A 21,452-nucleotide genomic window follows, 5' to 3' on the forward strand; every position below is an offset into this window, starting at 1 on the left:
GCCTTCCAGCTTCTCTGGGTTTGTCACAAACTTCGTATTACTGAAACTTTTTACAGCAAAGTGAGTGTTCTTAAAAAAATTTGATAGTGCTGTATTTTATGGACTTCATTTGCATAAAGGAATTAAAGCTTGGTTTTCTTCCGCTATTGGGCAAACAAGCTAGACATCCATTACTAAAAAGAACATCTTTCCTGTATCAAATTTTTAGGCAACTTGAAGAGCAACTACTTTTTGTATGCTCCAAGATTGTTCCAATTTCAATTCCTAGAGTGAAGTGCAGTTGCAGAAGCCTCTGGCTTCACCACATACAGCTACGGGTCCTTCGACCCTCTGCTCTAATTTCAGAACACACATAGTGCCATACAAACCCTTGATGAAGGGAAGGACTGAGAGTAGTAGCAGCACGGCTGTTTTGATGCTCCGATTCCAGAAACTAGGTGAAGTAATAAAATGAGACCTAATAAAGGAAACAGAGTACCCAACTGAAGCATTCTTCACAGCTTATTCCCACATTCAGTAGTTTGGAGAAAAGATTTCTTATAATTTGTACCACTCTGTTCAAACGATGACTCTCCCCTCCCCACCAGACTCCCGAGATTAAGTTTGCACAATCCTCAGCGAGATGCATGTGCGGCACTATTTGCAGTCTTCTGATATGGCTCCTTAATAGAAATGCAAAGACCTGTGAAACAGCAGCATTTAATAAGTCATTTGCTACTATATGAAATGTCATTGAGTAATGCAATTGTCCCCCATGTCCTGAGCATAACGGTCCGACATTATAGTCCTTAATTCATCAATATCCTTTCGTAACTGACAAACATCCAAGAGCTTCTTCGAAAGGGTTTCTGTGCTGTGGTAATTTTCATTCTCTTCAGCTGAACAGCTCAGCGCTACAAAAAACAACACCCAAGGTTAAAGCTCTAGCAACTGTGCTCTGTGAATACTTCAGCTAGTCAGCCCTCTTTGAAATAAGGAGTAAGGCACTTCAATTACATCGAGACAAATCACGCTTTAATATGATGAAAAGCCAACAAAATGTGTTACTGTGTGAATTTAAAGTCAATTCAGAGCCGATCAGCGCTTCTCTGCAAGACATGCTTTTCTGTTTGCACCAAGATCCAGACTTGCTAAAGTCTGATGGATCTCAACAGCAGTGAAAAAACTGCATAGAACAGGTATTTCCTAGAGATTTTGGAGGTTTCTACAGCTGCTTAGGAAAGAGAGCTTGGGAAATGAGGTCATGTAAGATGAGACAGTATTACAGACATGCTGCACTATTCATCCTGCTGGCTGATGGTCTCATGGACTTTGAGACTGGCAATATGCTGCACTCCCCAGTACTTCAGGGGGTTAGAGTGCAGCTGAGTCTATGTGGCCTGTAGCAGCTCTTGCTGCACAGGACACTATACTTTTAACCTTTCTACCTTGCTGATGGACTAGTTCAGCAGCCAGTCTATCTGATTAATCCTAATTAACATTCAGAAAACAATAGAGTATGATACATGCAGGTAAAAAAAAATGTAATTTTTATTATGCTTGTTAAAGGAAAAGACCTAACACAAACTTGCTACTCTGAAGCTTTGTCTGACTGGCTTTAGGGTGTGCTTCTCCTTTCCTGGTTAAAAGTTTAGTAAGTGCTGAAAACTACATGTGCCATTAGTACTGAAGAAGAAATTGCCTGGGAGTAGGCTTATCTAATACACACAGACACCCCCACACACCATCCCCAAACCCAACAGACACATGTTCAAACAGTAGATGTATATTCGTACCGGTTAACCCCAAGGTCTTTAAAACAAAAATATGTGGTGTAGCCATGCCAGGCCTGCTTACGCCTCACCTCCCTCATAATGAGTTTATAGGGCAGAACATGTTTGGCAGAAAAGCATCCATTAACCCTCAGGTGACTGCAGTGTGTCTCAGGAGGGACAAACACCTGGCTACACACCTTTCTTTTCTAGTGGGGTGAACATATCCATGATTGGATCCATATGAAGAGCCAGCTACCTGCTCTCCTGACTTGGCAAGGACCTGTGTAGCCATATGCATTTAGCAGCCCAGGTGCACTAAAAGCCCAGCTTTTCCAGAGAGCTCCAGGAGTACTGTTCATGCACAACTGCTCCAGTTGCATAGCAAAGGGGACATTGGCCTGTCCAGCTGGCAAGCTCAAGCACTACTTAGCTAAACTGTTACTCTTCTGTGTCAAAACACTATTAAAGCATTGGAATGACAACATCACTTACATCTGATTCCCAGCAGTAAGGAAAGGTTAGGCTCCTTGCCCTGAGCTCTCTGGGTAAGAATACTGCACAGTGCTTTCAAGTCAAACAAGCAATGGGACATTTCCTTGAACAACTGGTCTGCTATAGGCATCTTCTCAGATACTGGCTGCCTGGACTGCTCCACCTGCCGCATCTGCTCCTTCAGGCAGGCATTCTCTTCCATCAGTCTTTGGTTCTTTGTGAAAAGTAAATGGGAAAAAGGGGAAGGTTAGTCTGCAGCATGCATTGTAGCAGAAAGTTTCCTATTTCAAACCACAGGCAATACATTTAAATTAATTTCCATACATATAATCAGTATTTCTGTACACCTCCAAAGAATGGCAGATAGACAGCTTTTACATGGCTCTCTATTTCATGTTACCATTCCTTAGTGGCCTTCACCCTTGAAGGTCTCACTTCTTGATGTAGGGATGGTACCTATTATATATCTGCACAGCAGCCAGCACAGTCAAGTATATAATTAAGCTCATGAAGTCCTACCATGGGATCTTACAATCATTCTATAAGGTTCTTCCCAGCTGGTGTGGTCAGGGGTTGGGTTACGGAAGTTTTTACTTACTTCAGAAAGAGCTTTATTTAACTGCTCTATATTTCGTTCTTTTTCTTCAAGCTCATTTGCCATCTTCTGAACTATCAGCTCTTCTTGCAAAAGCTTCTCTTGCATAGACTAAAGTGAATGAAAACACAGGTAATGATTTTAAATTTTCATACTTTATATTAGCACTGACAAAAAATGCATCCTCAGTAAATTTCTAGGTTTCCATTATTTATTGCTTTTGTATTAACTTTTTGGGTTTTATTTTCTACCATATTCCACCTGGTAATATTCAGTTGCACCTCAACAGCTCTCTGTACACTAACACAGCTATTCCAAGTATCAGCAAAAACATTTAAACCAGCAGTTTCTGTTTAGAAACAAAAAGGCTGCATGTATGTATCTATGTATGTATGCAAAACCTTACTCCAATATGGAATGCATGAAGTCTAAAATAACCATGCAATATTGTTTATTGTAACCAAATAATTCCACTTGAAATAAGCAGTAGATTAATGACAACTAAGCTTCATTTTGCAATTACAAGTTGTAACTGAAGATCTTTTTTGGTCTCTACTTTCCACAAAGACTATGGCAGGACTTCCTACAACCTTTCGTAACACAGAATTCACCTCACCTTCTATAAAACTGAGAAGAAAGCCTTTGACAAAGTTGATACAGAGCAGCAACCTCTGTTAAAACCATTCACAGACAAGATTGAACAGTCTACAGTCTGTACAGCTCTACCATGCTGAAAAAGCAACAAAGTCAGGCAAAAAAGTAACTTATTTGTAGTTTATATGTCATTGTTAACAGATACAGTAACTACTATTTTTAGCAATGTAAACAGCAATTTTCTAGGATGCTGTTGTACTTAAGTATTGGAGCTTTCCAGGACTGACTTCCAGATCAGTCACAAGCCACAAATGAACAACCACTGCAAGACACAATCAGCTGCTGTCAATTCCACAGTTTTCACCTACAGAGTTGAAACTGAGAAATTGTGAGATATTTCCAAAGTGGATTTTTTAGGGTGAATTTCACATGATCACAGGTGTCTGTTTTTAAAAGCACTCATATATATTCCATTAGTTGGCTTTTAGATCTGTAGATATGTCTTTCAAGGTCATCTGGCAAAATTCAGAAAGACGACTATTCAAACCATCTTATCTGCATACTAATAATGAATAGTGATTATATAAACTCCTGATGCTTTAAAACAGAGAGATCTTTTCAAGCTTTCATGAAGAAAAAAAATCCTCTTTTGTCATTAATGGTATTACTCACAAACCCAATGCTGCATTAGCACAGTGCATATTAAACGTCCTCTCCATCCCTAGTTCAGCACATTGTTATGTAAAACCTGTTGCCCAGTTTCAATTATAAGATGCAAATACAATCCCATCATGCCCAAAATACAGCTGGAGCACTGGTAACAACGGTGCACGCCTTGGCACAGTTTTGATTGTAAACCTTCCACAGAGTGGAACCAGAGACCATATGGGTGGAGGAGAAGGAGCATTTCACAAAACAATGGCTCTCAATTTATGAAATGACACTGTACCAGAAGAACATTTTTTCTTGAGTCTCTGTAGGAACAATCCTAAAGATTCTTCCTCCAAAGCAGAGAACTTTCTCACAGGGAATTCTATATGGTAGTTTAAATAAAACACTACAGAAAGATCCAAGTCACTCTTTATTAAAAGATATGTTTAAATTGCTGCGCTATGCTGCTGCAACCTTATTTCAAAGACAGAAAAAAACCCCAAACTCCCCACTTGACAGAACCACAGCAAATTGTGTCAAGTTATGTTGGTTTTGGGGTCCTAGGAAAACAATTTAGCTTTGGAAAAGGACACATATTTACTCTTGTGTGAGTTGCTCTTAAGATGTATGAAGAAAGGAACTTTCAGGTTACCAGTACTGGGAATTGTAGTACATGTGACCTACAGAGTGGACAATAAGCCATTTAATTGACTTGTCAGCTGTAAGAATTATTAGTGCTGACAAGAAGGCAGGAAGTAACAAGAGGCAAGGCAGGGCTGACACTGAGTGGAGTTTTTAATGGCCTGGCCACTCACACGAGGTGTGCAGCCTTGACAAATTTTCCCAACACACTCAGCTGAACACTGCACAAGCAGCAAGAAAATACAGTACTTTGTCAAACCCTTTGCAAAACTGGACAACTGTGCTAAAATTTACATAGTTAATATGGACTAAAGAAATCCACACTTTATCTTCATGTAAGTAATAAGAATCAGCAGGCAGAACCCAGAAAGGACTACTTGTTTTTAGAACGGTTTTCACACACTTGACCTGCTTGTTAGTTCATCCGCACCATGCCCCTCGAAAGGAAGTGTTGAAGTAATGTGCATCCTAAAGATAAGCTGTGCAAGAAAGCACAGCTTCACAGGCCAGTGGGAGGAAGGGGAGGAAGAAAGAGGGCCCTGCCCCACGTCAAAGGAAACATCCTGGACTGAGAGAGAGCAGGAAATAGCTCTGCTTCAGGCATTTCCTTTGTCGTGCTTGCAGATGAGCAGAACTCACAGTGGTGTTGAACCATCTTCTTTAGTTTTTTAAAAACATTGTCTACTGAGAAAAATTTCCATATTGGGTCAGACTGAAGGTCCCTCTAGATCTGTCTGCAGCCACACAGAAGCAGCTTAGGGAGGAGGAGGAGAACATGGCAATACAGTAATAGCAGGTGCCCAAAACAAAGAATCACATTATCATTAAGGTTGAAAAAGACCTTTAAGGTCATCAAGTCCAACCATCAACCCAACACCACCATACCCACTAAACTGTGTCACGAAGAGCCACGTCCACATGCCACTCTCTCAGTAAAGAAATTTTGCCTAATATCAAGTCTAAACCTCCACAGATGCAACTTGAGACCATTTTCTCTCATCCTATCGCTAGTTACTTGGGACAAGGGACCAACACCCACGTCGCCACAACCCCCTTTCAGGTAGTTGTAGAGAGCAGTAAGGTCTCCCCTCAGCCTTCTCTTCTCCAGACTAAACAACCACAGTTCCCTCAGCCGCTCCTCATAAGACTTGTGCTCCAGACCTCCCACTAGCTTTGTTGCCCTTCTCTTGACATGCTCCAGCAACTCAACATCCTTCTTGTAGTGAGGGGCCCAACACTGAACACAGGATTCAAGGTGCGGCCTCACCAGTGCCGAGCACAGGGGCACAATCACTTCCCTACTCCTGCTGGCCACACTAGTTCTGATACAGGCCAGGACGCTGTTGGCCCCCTTGGCCACCTGGGCACACTGTCAACTCATGTTCAGCCGGCTGTCAACCAGCACCCCCAGGTCCTTTTCCTCCAGGCAGCTCTCCAGCCACTCCTCCCCAAGCCTGTAGCAGTGCATGGGGTTGTTGGACCCAGCACTTGGCCTTATTAAACCTCATACAGTTGACCTCAGGCCATCGATCCAGCCTGTCCAGATCCCTCCTACCCTCCAGCACATCAACACTCCCACCCAACTTGGTGTCATCTGCAAACTTACTGAGGGAGCACTTGATCCCCTCATCCAGATCATCAGTGAAGATACTGAACAAGACCAGCCCCAGAACTGAGCCCTGGGGAACACCACTTGTGACCGGCCATCAGCTGGATTTAACGCCATTCACCACAACTCTCTGGGCTCGGTCATCCAGCCAGTTCTTTACCCAGCGAAGAGTACATCTAAGCCACGACACACCAGTTTCTCCAGGAGAATGCTGTGGGAGACACTGTCTCCCACAAGTCCAAGTAGACAACATCCACAGCCTCTCCCTCATTCATTAGGTAGGTCACCTGGTCATTGAAGGAGATCAGGTTGGTCAAGCAGGACCTGCCTTTCATGCAGCCATGCTGGCTGGGCCTGATCCCTTGGTTGCCCTTCACATGCCCCGTAAGCACCCTCAGGATGAATCTCTCCATAATCTTCCCCGGTACTGAGGTCAGGCTGACAGGCCTGTAGTTCCTGGGATCCTCCTTCCGGCCCTTCTTGTAGATGGGCGTCACATTGGCAAGCCTCCAGTGATCTGGGGCCTCCCCTGTTAATCAGGGCTGCTGATAAATGATGGAGAGGGCTTGGTAAGCTCCTCCGACAGCTCCTTCAGTATCCCAGCTTCCAAGTATCTTAAATTTTAATAGTCCTTGATGCACTTCTCTTCCATGAGCAAGTTCAGGGACACCCTGAGCCCCAGTTACAATACATGCCTTCGTACTACCACTTACAGGTTTCATGTTTGCGTCAATGCCAGACATTAGATGTTTGACTGTACAGCCTTCCTGAGGGTGCGCAGGTGGTGAAGACAGGTTCAGAAGTATTACCTCCCCCAGTGTATTTTCAGAACTTTGTCTGTTATTAAATTTACATGACTGTGCAAACTATTCCTAAAACAACTCCTAGAATATTCCAAATAATGTGCACATGTTCAGCTCATCAGTTGCACCATTTAATGGGAACTACTAGAAGTGGAAATCTCTGTTTATTCCTAGAAGATGCACCTAACTTCTATCATTCTCTGCTACCCTAATCTTGAAGCTCAGAAAAAGCACATGTGCTTACCAGCTTGGTTGAGCCCACAGTGCTATGGTTTCTCAGTGCTCATAATGATACCAGTCCTCCCGTACTTAATCCTTACTTTTTCCATATGCTTTCCAAAGTTACAGTTTGGTGGCATTACTCCCAGCCTGGCAGAGTTTGGGTTTATTGTGACTGACAGGATTGACAGATGTACTTTGGGTAACACAGGCATCATATAATCTGACTTAATTCTACTGTCGTTTTGTACCAAAAATGTTAATTTTGTGATATCCAAGCTAATCATGTAGATACGGATTTTTTTTAACCACCACTCTCATCCGTAATTTTTCTCTTTCTGAAGATGTACTATATATGCAGCATGACATTTTGTCAAGACAAACCAGAATTTTAATCCCTCACAGGAGAACAAATCAACCAAGCAAAACCATGCAAGGAAGATCAAAATCATTCCACCATGATTGTGAGCAAACAGAAACTAGTACTGCTTCATACACTGCTGTCAAACAGAATTTCTTTGTTTTCAGCTTGCAAGTTAAAAACAAGGAACTGAAATATGTTCTTGAGCATAAGTTTACAATGTGGCAGAAGACAAGGAATAAAATGAGATCTTCTGGGATGAAGATAAATTGCAACTCTGTGCTGATAAGGGATTTCAGTTTCTAACGAAATAATTTTCAATGCTTCCCAGGGAACAAATGTGGATGGCAAGGGAGATCAAGGATACAAAGAAGCCGCTATAGTCAACAAGTAATTTGAGTGCTAACGCCATTTTGAAATCTTATGTTCTGCCTTATACAAAATACCTCAAAAGACAAAAAGTAAGAGAAAGTCCTGGAGAACAGAACACTACTCTGTTCACAGACTGTCACAACTACTCAGCATTTCCCAGTCTCAGCTCCCTAAAGTAATTTCAGACTAAGTACACAAAACAGCCATCTGTATAAATGTGCACAAAGATCACTAGACTAAAGATAAAGGTGATGGAGAGAAAAAGATCCAAAAGTTTAGGAAATACAAAAAGATTTAGGTTGGTGATAATACATTTATGCAAGTTGTGTGTATTTCTTATAAGCACAACATATACGTGTAGTATATATCTAAATCATCTTAACTAAACTATAAAGAGGGACAGAGAACCTCAAAGGTTATGGAGTTCAATTTGAACTTTTTTAAAATTATGAAAACTACATTTGCCTGTGTCACAATTTTTGCATATAACAGGCTGCTTTGTGAATACATCTCAATTTGATGAATTTTGTCTTCTTAAAACATAGAGACACTTATATGATTGATTTGTTTTTCAGTTAACAGACCTATGTTATGTTGCAACTTAAATTCCCCTATTGCTTCTCTACAGATGTATTTAATAAATTGTAATTTTACTAAGCAAAAATATGGTTGTCCACAAGAATCAGGCCTGCTATTTAGCTGCATGGTAGAGAAAGAGAGCAATTTAATGGTGGAGGACAACTTACTTTCAACAGCTACAAATAAGTAAACTTGGCCCCAGTGTGCAAAGTGGAAATAAGAAAGCACCTTCTCTTAGCAAGCGTTATGCAAGCACTTTTGCATCTCTTCATTATTTGGATTCTAGCTCCATGGAGTGCTCTCTACCACTATGGAAGAAGCAGGCATTCAGCTGATTGCTTACTACCATTTTGTTGTTCTTCCAAATCTAACGTACACAGAGCGAAAGCAGAAGGGACAACCCTGTGACTTCAGTCTTTCTGGAGGGCAAGGAAGCAAAAAATGTAGAGACAAATGCCAATCTAGAAGAAGAATGCAGAAACTAGAATTTACTGAATTTGGCTTCAGTATTTGCTGAAAACATATGTATGTTTGGGGTTTTTTAAACGCTCAGCTTTTTCTAGAGCAAGTCACACCTTCTTCCCTATAACCTGTATAATGTTTCGTTTTATCCACAACAAACACTGGTCACTACGCACCTTTCAAGTATCAGGAAACTGATGTGTTAATCCAACCCACAGCGCTGCAACTGACTCCTAGCTGACAACCTCTGCTGTCTTAAAAAATCCTTGGCTCCAAGCTAGGTGCCCAAGATCCACCAAGAAAGTTACGGTATCTAAGCGAGTGACGTGTCAGAAACCAGTTGAACAGGGACCTGCTTAAATGATGTGAAATGTGAAGCGGTATGGTTTAGCAAGGTACCTGTCTTTACTAAGGATCTCAGCAATGAAACTCATAATCAATATCAGTTTTTGTACTTTGGATGACCATCTGAACCCCAAAGGTGGATGGGAAGCTTCACTGTTACTTACAGAGGCAGTCCTCACACTTGAAACAGGCAGTTCTGATATGACATCCACTAGAGCAGCAGAATAAGGATGCTACATAGCAACACTTTTTCACTTTATGGAAAGTATCAGCAAAGTGTTAAACCATACAAACATTAACAACAAATAGTTTATAAGCCTGCAAGAGAACACAGGTCAACTACAGGCCATAAGATTAAGTTCTTGGCATTTCTATCTTCGCCTCCTATTTGGGAAGATAAAAGGATGAAATTCAATTTTAGTAATGTTATCTTTATAAACTAAAAATGGACAGAGTAAATGATGGAATATACATCTTCCTTACCTGCATGTCTAAAATCAGTCCAGCTATTTGATTTTGTTGATTGTCTATGACCTAGAATATAAAATTAAGTGATTTAAAAGGCTTGAATCTCTTCATATTCTCTTTAAAAAAATCAGCTTACAGGTGTGTAGCCATAGATTTTAAATGGAATCTTTGAAAATGTAAATGACAAGACAGAGAATTTAATCCTGACAGAACAGGAAATTAATGCAAAATAAACATACTGAACAGAAACAGACAGGTATTGAAAAAAAATCTAACTAGCAACAAATGTATAGTTCTTTAGTGAGGGATTAATTTTTAAAGTAAAAAAATAAAGAAACACAGGATTCAAGGTTAAAGATGCCACAAACAGATCATTTACAGACTAACCTTACTGGCTTTTTCATTCTTTTCTTTGAGACATTCATTCTCGCTCTGAAGTTGTTTTGTGTCCAACATGGGAAGGCGAATACCATCTTCCAGGCATTTTTCTACTTTCTGCTGTAAACTGTCATTCAACAGGAAAGAAAAATTAAGTGCCCTGACAGAAACCACAAGGGCTATGTGTTCTAGTGCAAAATTAGAAAGTTGTACCATTTTCCAATCAGAACTGTTAAACCATACCTAGCCGAATCCAGCCTTATGAAAGAACACACCAACACTGTGTCGATGATGAAAAATGATGCAAAAATCCTAAAATACTGAGGTTACCATCGCACTGACAAGAACAGAATCATGCACGAACGGTTTTAAGGGACAGATTCTGTGCTGCATCTCCCAAAAGGCACAGCTCGAGCAGTACGGCATAGGGAGAAAGGGTAGAGAGGAGCAAAGAAAAGCTTTGTGGTGTTCACAGTTGCTCTGTGCTACCGTAGGAGGCAAAGCCAGCACCAGCATAGATTAGAGGAGTCTTCAAATGTCTCAAAGTTATAGGACTTTAAAATCAGATTCTCTCTCACTGGCGCACATACAACTCAAACCGAAGCCCACAACTGGAGGCTGCACCAAGTACTCGTGGCCTATCATTCACACTCTCTGTGACTTGTAAGGGGGAGCATAAAGCCGCTCCTGCCAGCTGCTCCCATATGAGGGCATGACCTTCAGACCCTCTGTAGCCCAACTCAAGCTCCTAGGCATAGCTAGAGTCTTTGCCAGCTCACCTTCTCTCAGAAAGGAAATACATTTTATTAGTGTTAATCTTCCTGTCTAATTTAGAAACCAGAGGCCACCCCAAGTATTTGTAGCGTTTTGGAAAAGACAAAATGATCCCCCTCTAGATTATGAGGGCACGAAAAAAGAAGGCCTGTCATTGGTAAGATGGAAACAATGCGTCAACAATTTGGCTGGCAAGGTGTCCCAACCAGCTTGCCTTTCATCATGGAAACTTTCAGACTCCTGTGGCATGCACCTTTACCCAATGGACGGACAGCAAACTGCAGTAACATCCACATAAATTATTAAAAGTGATTCCCTGCTGCTTCGTCCCCTCCCCCTTTTATTAAAAGTAAGCGTTTAAGTAGCCCCCCCTATCTAAAATGTACCATAGTAACAGTGTCTGCATGTCTCATCTGGAATCTTCTCATGGATATCTGTCCCATTTGTTTTTTTCGTAGTTATGTAAGTTCAATGACAGCAGATTAGCTACAGCTAATTCTCCCTGTAAATGCCCCCATCCTCAGTGAAAAGGTAAGAAACAGCTACAATTTATTTAAATCTTTGACCCTTCCCTGAGATACCCATCAGCCAATATCCAGGGAGCTTTTCTACAGCTCGTGACAGGATTAGTTATCAAATAGGAGTGCTGACAGCTTCTATATAATGCCCCTTTGCTGCACACGCCTATTACCTTCTATCTGGCAGCAAGCTATGATGCCATTGCAGCAGTGTCCCACATCTTTAGAAAAAGATAGTGAAGAATGTCCTAGGCAGACTCTTCTCTGTGGTATTACTTGCAACTTGACACAAATCAAAATCTTGTTGTATTTTCTATTGCATTACACTGTCATTCTGCACAGTAATATATTTATACCACAAAAAATTATTAGCATTGTAATAGACTAAGAGTGCAAGTAACATTAGGTCTTGACATCAGGTGGGAAAGTACACCCGCTTCAGGGCACAGCCCAAGCTGCTGTTCATACCTCTGTACTGTTGTGACCAGCTCTTTTTCTTTTTTCTTCTGACACACCAGTTGCAATTCTCTCTCTCTGCACTGCGATCGGGCCTCTCCGAGCTTCTTTTCTAACTCGGACAGAGTTTCTTGAAGTTGCTTGTTTGTCTCTTCTAGAATTTGCAGCTAACACGGATTACATTAGTCAGACACAATGCCACATTAGCAGAAGGGCTTGCAGTAGGCCACAACCTTGCAGTTACCGTCTGTATAATCTTAGGCCCATTCCACTTATCTGAGTATGAGAAACCCTAATAGCTACAGTAATTTCTAAAACATTGAAATACTCATCCTTCCTAAAAAGATGGGGAAAAAAATGTATGTTGAAACAGTAAAAGATCTGACAACAGATATTAGGGAGCTTACTTATATTTTTAAAATGTAAAACAAATTCCCATTACCTTACCTGTTTAGTCTGCCCTTCTATATCATCCAGCGTTGGTAGGTCGGCCAGATATTTTTCTAAGGTTTCAATTCGTCTTTGTTTTTCTTTGTTTTGCTCAGACTCTTTCTGACATTTCTTTTTCAGGCTATTAATGTATCGGTCTCTAGTTTTAAGCTAGAAGAAAGTAAAGAATGCATGTTTTATGATTACAGTGAAAAATAAACCTGCTTTGGAAGAAGAGGCTGGTAAGTCTTCAAGAATTGTACTTTCAACTGCATGAAAGGGTTGGTTACTGCAGAAAACAAAACTGAAGAATGATTAATCACAGCAGCTCCAAGTCACAGACTCACAGGTGACTTCAAACCACAGTTGCTTCAACTCTGCCCAGAACACTCCATGTGCCTTGCGAACTGAAAACAGGACAGTTCAACAGTTAAAATATTCTTAGTGTTCTCACCAGTAGGGTTGTTCATTCCTGGAATGATCATTTCCTGATCATTCAACAAATGATCAGGAAATATTTTAGTCCTTATTCCTCTGGCGTAGGGAAAACAACTTAAAACACAGGGACTTAAGGACTTAATCCAGAAAAAACTGGAGCCAAAATCCTGACTTTGGTTCAGTCTGACAATTACATCAGAGGTCATCAGAACAGAGTAGTGGCTTTCTTAAAGCCACTACAGGCATCTTAATTGTCCATCAGCCTGCAAAAGTTTTTTTTTTATGTTGAGTTACCTTTGCTTGCACTCCTGGTACTTATTTTATTACCTAGGTGAAAAAAGGGGGAAGGAAGGCAGGAAAAAGAGTATTTTCCAGTCATAGTCTAATTTAATGAAAAATAGTATCTCTACTGCTTGAGCCAAGGTGTTGTAATTCACAGGTAACAAACACTTGTCAACTACAGTAAATGCTAAATGTACTTCTATTTTGGTGCTACAGACATCCATCTCACTGAGAAATAAATGTATGACACTGTCAATGTCAGAGCTCAGTAACACAGCCTACTGAAAAGTTTAAGTGAATAATAATTGGAAAGTTTTTCTAGTGATAGCCTTCTGTATGGGTCACAAAACTCAAGACTGCCAAAAGGCTGGAAATCCTTGTATCTTTTGTTTTATCAAGACCTCAAAGCTGAACAAAGATTTCAAGCTGCTTTAAAAGCTGATTAGACAAAGCCAAAGCAAATCCCATGTCCAGGAAGGTAAAACTGCAACTCATCTTCTGCCACAATATGTGCTTCAGAAGCACATACTCCCCCATACCCCAAAGCCTTAAGGCAGTGATATAAAAACATGTATGTCAGCCAACATCGCACAGTAAGAATTACCAGGAGTCTGACCATTAGGTAAGTGAATCTATTCCCTCTGTTTCTCACACACCACTAAGTATGACAAGTTGAACAGTCAGAATACTCCAGGACTTGTGTGACGAAGATGACATGGTTTCTAAATCTTCTTCTTGTCTTGCATACATACCATCGGGAATTTCCTCTCCTGCAGCTTCTCTCCTTCTAATAGTTACCATGTTTCCCTTAGGAATCCTCCTGCCCTCTCTAAATCCTCAGCATCACCCTAAGGACTTTTTCTACCTCCTCTCATATGAGATGAAAAAAACCTTGGGTTTTTTTTTTTCTATTCACTCTTGCTGACTCTGCTGAGGGGAAAACAAGCTTGGGGTTTGCTTTTTTAAATTCCCTCTTCACACACACTGCTGATGATTTTGTTGGGGCAGGAAAAAATAGGAAAGCTCTTGCCTCTTGGCAATTTAACATTAAACACAAGGCCACAGAAATCATAGGGGAGAACACTACTACAGGCTATCAGCAGTACCTTTCAGGAGTCCTTCACAATTACCCACAGCAGAGGGAGAAGGAGCAGCCAGCAGGGTACAGGTGTCTGAACTGAAGCTTTTCCAGCCCAGCAGTCCAATTTCCAGACAAAATGCCTCAGAACTGAAGTGAGAGCTGCAGATGCCAAGAGGCACACTCATGCCTGGCATAAGGGAAAGGAAAGAACCTAGGCACTCGTGACACGGACACTGGTGGAGGGTACTGCAGTATCTACCTTAGCAGGCTCCCTCAGCTAGGAAGCTGTGAGGAGCTACCACAACTACCAGCCAGCCAGGGAAGCTTTTTCAGGCTTCCGAAATTTCAGTGCGAATTAAAGAGCTCTCAATCACCTCAGTCCTACACTACACAGGGAACCTAGCGCAAAACAAACCTTCTCTTCAAGCACCAGAATTATTCACAAGGTGATACAAATACTGCCTTGCTTGGTATGTCTGCATGGGACAAAGACAAGTATGATGCCGACGGTGGGCAAACAGCACCTCTGATTTCTGCTAGCCTTGCAGTTTCTCAAAAGGAAAGCATCAAGTACATCCACCCTAATGTTAGAAAGGACACAGCACTTCAGACCAAGAGGCCTTCTAGTCCAATATCTCATCTCCAACAGTGGCCATAAACAATTGTCTACCATAGGGAAAGAACAAGGAAAATATATTTTTCCAGCCGCCGGCTGCTTTCACCTTAGGGGCTCTCCTGAGGCAGTTAGGATTTCTGTGCATTTAGAACAAGGCTGCACTTCCATCAACTCACACATTTTTCCCTTGCGCCCACCTATAGTTTTAGCATCCACAACAGCCTTCAGAGAGACAATCTACAGGTTTACTATAGAGAATTGGCATGAGAAATCAGCTGCTTTTGCTGATCATGTACTTGGCTCCTAGAGCTTCACTAGATGTGCCCTCACTCCTGCAATGAGAGCTGCAGTGAGGAGCTGACTGCCCTCCATCCCCTCTAGGCTGTTTAGAGTGGGGAGAGCGCCTTAGAAGGCTGCTTCTGCTCCCCTCTGACTCTGCAGACTCCTCACACTGTCCTTCAGTCAATTCTTTTCCAGTGTGAAGACTTAATCATGTCTTCTGTGATTTTCTGATGGATATCTGCCTTGTTGCTCTCCTCTGAACCTTTTCCAGTTCCAACACATCCTGTTTTTATGATGAGGGAGACTTTCCTAGACCTTTCACCACTGACAAAAGACAGTCAAGGAAACAGGAGTGTTCCTTATGTTTTCTTTTCTCCCACCTACACCAAATGGCCACAGCTTGTTGCTTATTGTCAATAACATACCATCTGTACACTGTATTTAAATAGCGTATGTTAGAAGCTCCAATGTAGGAAAATATAGTATTATTTGCAGAAGTGGAGCAGACAGAGTAGTAGAAATGCATGCCAGCAACCTGAACCTAAACTTCTATGTGTTCTTTTAGTCATACACTTACAAGCAAAGCTCACTTGAATGTTAACAGCACTCTCCCCAGCCCCTGGCCAAATCTGGCTTTGGAATGGAAAAAAACCCCAACAAACTCACCCTCTCTGAAGAGGCAGAAATTTACTTGGAAATAACCCTAGCACAGCTATTGGCAACAATCCCTCTGATGAGTACAGAAAATGTATTTTTGTTCCCTAACATCAGTCACCGACCTGGGACACCAAGCCTCTGGGCTGTGGGCTGATCTCCCTGTAAACACAGCAGAGGAACTCCAGAGATGGCTTTACCCAGGCTCAACACCTGGCCTACTGCTCAGGTTCCCGGCCTGCCACATCCCTGCAGGAACAGAGCACAGCTCCTTCCTCCCTCCGCAGTCTTCCCTCAAACAGAAGGGCACTAATTTTATTACAGAAACACATGCTCCCTCTCCCTGCCCTTTCTCTCCTTGAGAGCCTTTTGTTCAGTGCACAGAATGGATGGGTGTTAGGGGGTCAATCACGATTGTGCAGTGAATCAGGCTCCAAGCTACAGACCATCCCACTGCCACAAGCACTGCTGCACAGGTCCTCACCACTGCCACCACCTACAGCAGCAGTTCCTACACAGTGAGGAACACAAGCAGTAAAAGCTGAGACAAGAAGAAGCAGCAGCATCCAATTTCTGCCCTTCCTCAATGTCACCCTTAGTGAAAAGCATACTGCAGAGTTCATAGGAAACGGCAAGGCAGAATTTGAGATTAATTACACTTTCTTCTTTGTCTTTCCACCTGCCACTTTACTGTATCATACTGCTCCTACCCCTTGAACCTGCATTAATATAAATTGAAGCCCAGTATTAAGGCCCAGTGATCAAAGAAGAGAAGGTAACAGTGACAACATATCCTTAAACATTAATTAGGAAATATTTGGTCAATGGCACATTCTTGTTTGCTGTAAAGAAAGGCTGCCAGGACATTCAAAACTATCCCTGGGTATTGCTTCAACCTCCAAAGAAACCCCTCATGGAAACAGTTCCAAAACCACGGCCATCTAAGCCCCTTCCTTGTCTCAGACTAAAGTCTACTCTGCACATCCTAGCAAAGCTACAAGAGAATCACTCCTACTGAGTAGGCACATCCAGGTTTGTAAGTGCATCTCAAAGCATGAGGCTCACATTTACCGGACATGCTAAAAATAGGGATTTCATTTTCATAGTCTTGCTACGTTTTCAAATGATACTTTTAACACTTCAAGTTACATGAATTCTTAGAGCAGCTTTTCTTCAAAGCAAGTTTAACTGATACCTGCTTAAAACTGTCATCATGATTGCCATTTCACCTAGTATCACTTTTTACAATCTATTCACTACATGTTCAGATTTACCCATTGCCAACACCCACAATCACTAACTACCAAATTTGTCTATCACAGATAGTTTAGTTACCTTCTGAATATAGCTCAGCAACCTACGCAATAAGTTGCCTTCTAGCAAACAAATCATGTGTTGCTATAACAGCGTCAAAAGGAAATCTGGAACATGAAAGACACTTACCTTCTCTTCCATCTTCTTTTTCTCCTCACTAGATTTGTTTGAAATTTGTTTTACAAATTCACTGAGTTGTAATTCCTTATTCTCAGCTGCTGCAATCTTTCGCTCAAGCTCCTCAAGGTGGGATGTTGATCTTTCAGAAACGTGAGGTTGCAGCGATGTGTTCTCATACTGTGGTTGCTTACAAAAACAAATAAAATAATTGTACAAATGAATGCACATATACCACCGTATACTTCAGCAGCACAGCAGAAAACAGTCCTGCATTTTTTTCCACTGTCAGGAAGGGTGGGGTTTGATTTTTCAAACATTAAAATATGCGGTAACATGTATTTCAGGAATCTGGAGCAAAAAAAAATAAAGTAGCTGGGCATCTTTACATTCACAACACATGCAAATGAACATTGTGGGGCCACTTTCCCCTCAGATTTATGGAAGAGGTGTGACTTTTCTAAAAGAAATCCCTGAAAAGCCAAACAAAAAGTGTTTTCAAAACAAATCACTGCCACTGCATTATCATACCATCCCCTAAGAAGAAAAACACTATGAAATGGTTATGAATATAGTAAAGCAAGAGGTGCCCTGATCTCAAGATCTTTCTAAAGCAGAACATTAGTCCTAGTCAAACCTTAGAGCTATCACACCTGAGGTGCAGAAGGGTCCAGGGACAAGCCTGAGACTACGGCTACAGTCAGAGGTCAGGCCTTCTACCTTCTGTCCTGTCTACCAAAACCCTCTTCCCTTTCCCTTTCATGCAGTTCAATATTACTCTTCTACCTCCACTGCCCACAGACAAGCACAAAATGGAAATCAACTGCATGTGGGATGAGAGATGGATCCCGTTAGGCTTTCAGTTTCAAGATTCTTTTAATAACATGAATTGCTGTCTTTAAAGAAATTATACAGACAGTATTTACTAGTAACATTCCTCAGCAAAGCATTAAAAGACATTAAAACCTCCATTAAAGAAGATCTGCCTTTGTAAATTAATCTTATAGAAGGCACACAAATCAAGCCACAGTCCTCAAACTAATCTGCATTTTCACGGTTAGCCTGTGCTACCTCACCCTTACATTTTCTGAGATTTGTGCTAGTTAGATAAAAATTAGGACAGGTATGCCCAAAATACAACCACATATTCCCTTTCACACGAAGTGTTTTCTAGGAGTACTAATCTGTATGCTTTTCAGGTGTCTTGTGCAAAGGTATTCCATCAGTCATTTTGTCTTCTCACACTTCTTCCATGTATTCTATTAACACAATCTAACCACTCCTTTGGGTAGTACCTCTTCTCCTCTTCAGAAAACCTTCCATCAGTTGTTTTCAGATGGTCTCTTATCAAATGACTTCATTTCCTCATATCTCCCTGTATAAAACCCTCGTTTTTACAGTGTCACAATCCCTCAATCTTACCCCATTTTTATCAAATTTCAAAACAAGTATACTCAAAATGTTAATATAACTTAAATTTCTGCAAATATAAGGTAACACTGAGAGGGTATTCTCCTCTATACAATTTATGGGTATACAATTATATAACCATCAATAATCACAAAAGATCTACGTTTTGGCCTGCAGTAAATTGTGAACATGCTTTCAGGTGACAGTTACTGTGCAATGGTAAGTTTTGCTGAATGAAAAATATCCATCCTACCTGCAAATTAGCTATGTAAGGTTCTTCGCAGTTCACAAGATGGCTCAGTCTTGCGTGTTGAGCTCGTAATTCATTCTCCCTTATCTTCTGATGTAAATTGCTAATTTGTTGCTTTTGCCTGTAATACACAATTTGATTTGAAAAGAAAAGGAATGGAATAGAGATTAAAAAAAAAACCATAGATCTTAAGACTTATACTAAAGAATACTGTAACAATGTTATTCGACTATCCTGGATATATATTAGTTGTGGGCTTTTTCCCACCACAGCCAGACTGCAACTAGTCTAGTTTACCTCTAGAACTGGAATCAATCTCATCAGGATATGAACTATTAAACAACAGTTGCCATGTAACTTTCACTTAAGCATACCCCAAAGGGTCTGCACGCAATTGGCAATAATAAGCAAATTTTGTAGAAATACAATTTGAAAACTGTAACAATTCTGTGGGGGTTTGAGGGAGGCTTCTGTTGGCATTTGTTCCTAGGGCCAGAAGTATAAGCAGGAAAAAATATACAGAAAGCAGAACGAAAACAAAACTCACACCTTCATTTTACTTGGACTTCTGCTTGGCCCCTCTCCCTTTGACGGAGCTGACTTTTGACACAGGTCAAAGAGATTTCTAAATCAAGGGGAGCAGAAAGAACTTAAGAAGAAAAAGTCATTATATAAGACAGTCTGCATGGCTTTCCTGCAAGGTTGGTCTTTTTGCTTTGCTTTGGTTTCTCAGTCAACTGCTTTACGTAAGATGTTCCCTACCCCTAGGGTAAAATACTGCACTGCATACTAAACCAGAATTAACCTCTTACACCAATCACTTGGCCAGTGTACAGCAGAAACAGTATCACTATTATATCACTATTTAATTATATCACAAATTATATCACTGCTTAAATCATGACCGCATTTGAATTAGCATGACCGCAGGTCAAATATTAGCCAGGTCTCAGCGCCAGTCCATGTTACAGCCCTGTGAGGAGTGCTGTACTCCCTATGGAGCGATGGGCACCTCAATAACAGACTCCAGAATGGAGTTGTCAGCACCCATCAGAAACACACATAGCAACCTACTCAATAAAAGCAATTTTGTGCACTCCTTTAATTTCCCTTTTTCCTTCTTTTTTATACTAGGACATATCTGTATGCAAGCATGAAATTTTTTCTCAAAGCTTCACCTCTAACCATGTAGTATGATTGGCTTTTCTGGAAACAATGATGCTGAACCGAGATGACTCAACCCAATCTTAAGTGGAGGTAAGTGGCAAATGCAGGCTAACTTTAAAGGACAAGACCTGCCACTGGAAAAGCAAATCCTCTAAAAGTACAGAAGAAGATCAAAGTTGGTTTGCTTTTTTTAAATTTGGGGAGGGTTGTGTTTAGGAAGAGCATCTCAGAAATGTTATCATGAGTATACAAAATATGTATTATACAATCTATAAACTAACACAAAAGACATATTAGTTGAAAAGATGCCAACTGCAAATTTTAAGAGGAAAAATAAGATGCAAAAACCCAATTAAAGGGAATGTTTTAGTCACATACATTCTCCTAGCTAGTCGTCAGCCAACTGTATCCCAAGTATTTGGTTTACAAGAGGAATTTAATATTTCTAAAATAGTGAATATATTAGAAGTTAAACTTTTAAGCTATACACATTGCAGAAGATATGATGCATGCCTACAGAAGATCTTTTTTATGGTTCCCTATTTTTACATCTATAAAGAATAGCAATGAATGGAAAAACTGTATTAATAAGTTGCAATTTGGCAGTATGTTAGAACAATTCATTCCATGCAATTAATAAAAACCGAGCAACTGAATGTATTTACATGACTCCATAGCAAGTCTTGAAACATTCTGTATCGCCACCAGTGATTTTGAGGCTTCCCTCTTCCATTCCACTGTCTAGATGGAACAAGGTTGTACAAATATAGGAGGAGTATGTAACACTGAAAGACTCTGTATAGTTCTGGTTGGCATCTGTATGATGGCACTACAAGCAAAAAGCTTCAAACTTATTTTGGAAGAAGCAGATTTGAAGATCAGGTAAAAGAATACGCTCTTAACTTGTAACAGACCTTATATGAGTCCAAGAGAGCTTATATAATCATATGAGAAAACATAAAGCCTTGATGACTTCTGTGCATGCTTAGTCACAAATACCAAAATGAGTTGTCTTAACCTATGAGCAGAAATATTTTTTCATTTTTTATCACCTTATTACTTACTAGACAGATCTATTAAAATATCTTTGCCCCATGTGTTTTAAAATTATTTATCCATGTGTCTTATCCCTTGAAGGCACTACATAATTTTCTGTTTGTGGTTGATTGTATCTCAGCAGTGCCTTCCTTCACAGGCAGGATTTCAATAACCTGAACTAGACACTACAGCCTAGAGTAAATGTTTTAAGATATTTTTGAAATGCTGGTGTCGTTTGAGCTACATTACCATATTTCCTTTCATAATCCTTTCCTACCCTACCAAATCCTTGCAGGAAAAAA

The 21,452-nt window shown here is 40.7% G+C and overlaps 1 protein-coding gene across 1 annotated transcript in view; it reads right to left on the reverse strand.

Moving 5' to 3' along the window:
- Nucleotides 1–729: 729 nt before the first annotated feature.
- Nucleotides 730–21,452, reverse strand: part of CEP85L (centrosomal protein 85L) — a gene marked incomplete at both ends in the record, with an annotated part of 122,943 nt that continues 102,220 nt past the window's right edge. The window contains 9 exons of the mRNA XM_081998174.1: nt 730–893; nt 2,247–2,460; nt 2,845–2,952; nt 9,962–10,012; nt 10,334–10,451; nt 12,085–12,239; nt 12,520–12,672; nt 17,298–17,474; nt 18,949–19,066. Of these exons, the coding sequence (XP_081854300.1) occupies nt 730–893; nt 2,247–2,460; nt 2,845–2,952; nt 9,962–10,012; nt 10,334–10,451; nt 12,085–12,239; nt 12,520–12,672; nt 17,298–17,474; nt 18,949–19,066 (1,258 nt within the window). The remainder of the gene's footprint in view (nt 894–2,246; nt 2,461–2,844; nt 2,953–9,961; nt 10,013–10,333; nt 10,452–12,084; nt 12,240–12,519; nt 12,673–17,297; nt 17,475–18,948; nt 19,067–21,452) is intronic.

The sequence above is a fragment of the Phaethon aethereus genome, assembly GCF_964289735.1.
Source record: "Phaethon aethereus genome assembly, chromosome: 3".
NCBI classification, from domain to species: domain Eukaryota; kingdom Metazoa; phylum Chordata; class Aves; order Phaethontiformes; family Phaethontidae; genus Phaethon; species Phaethon aethereus.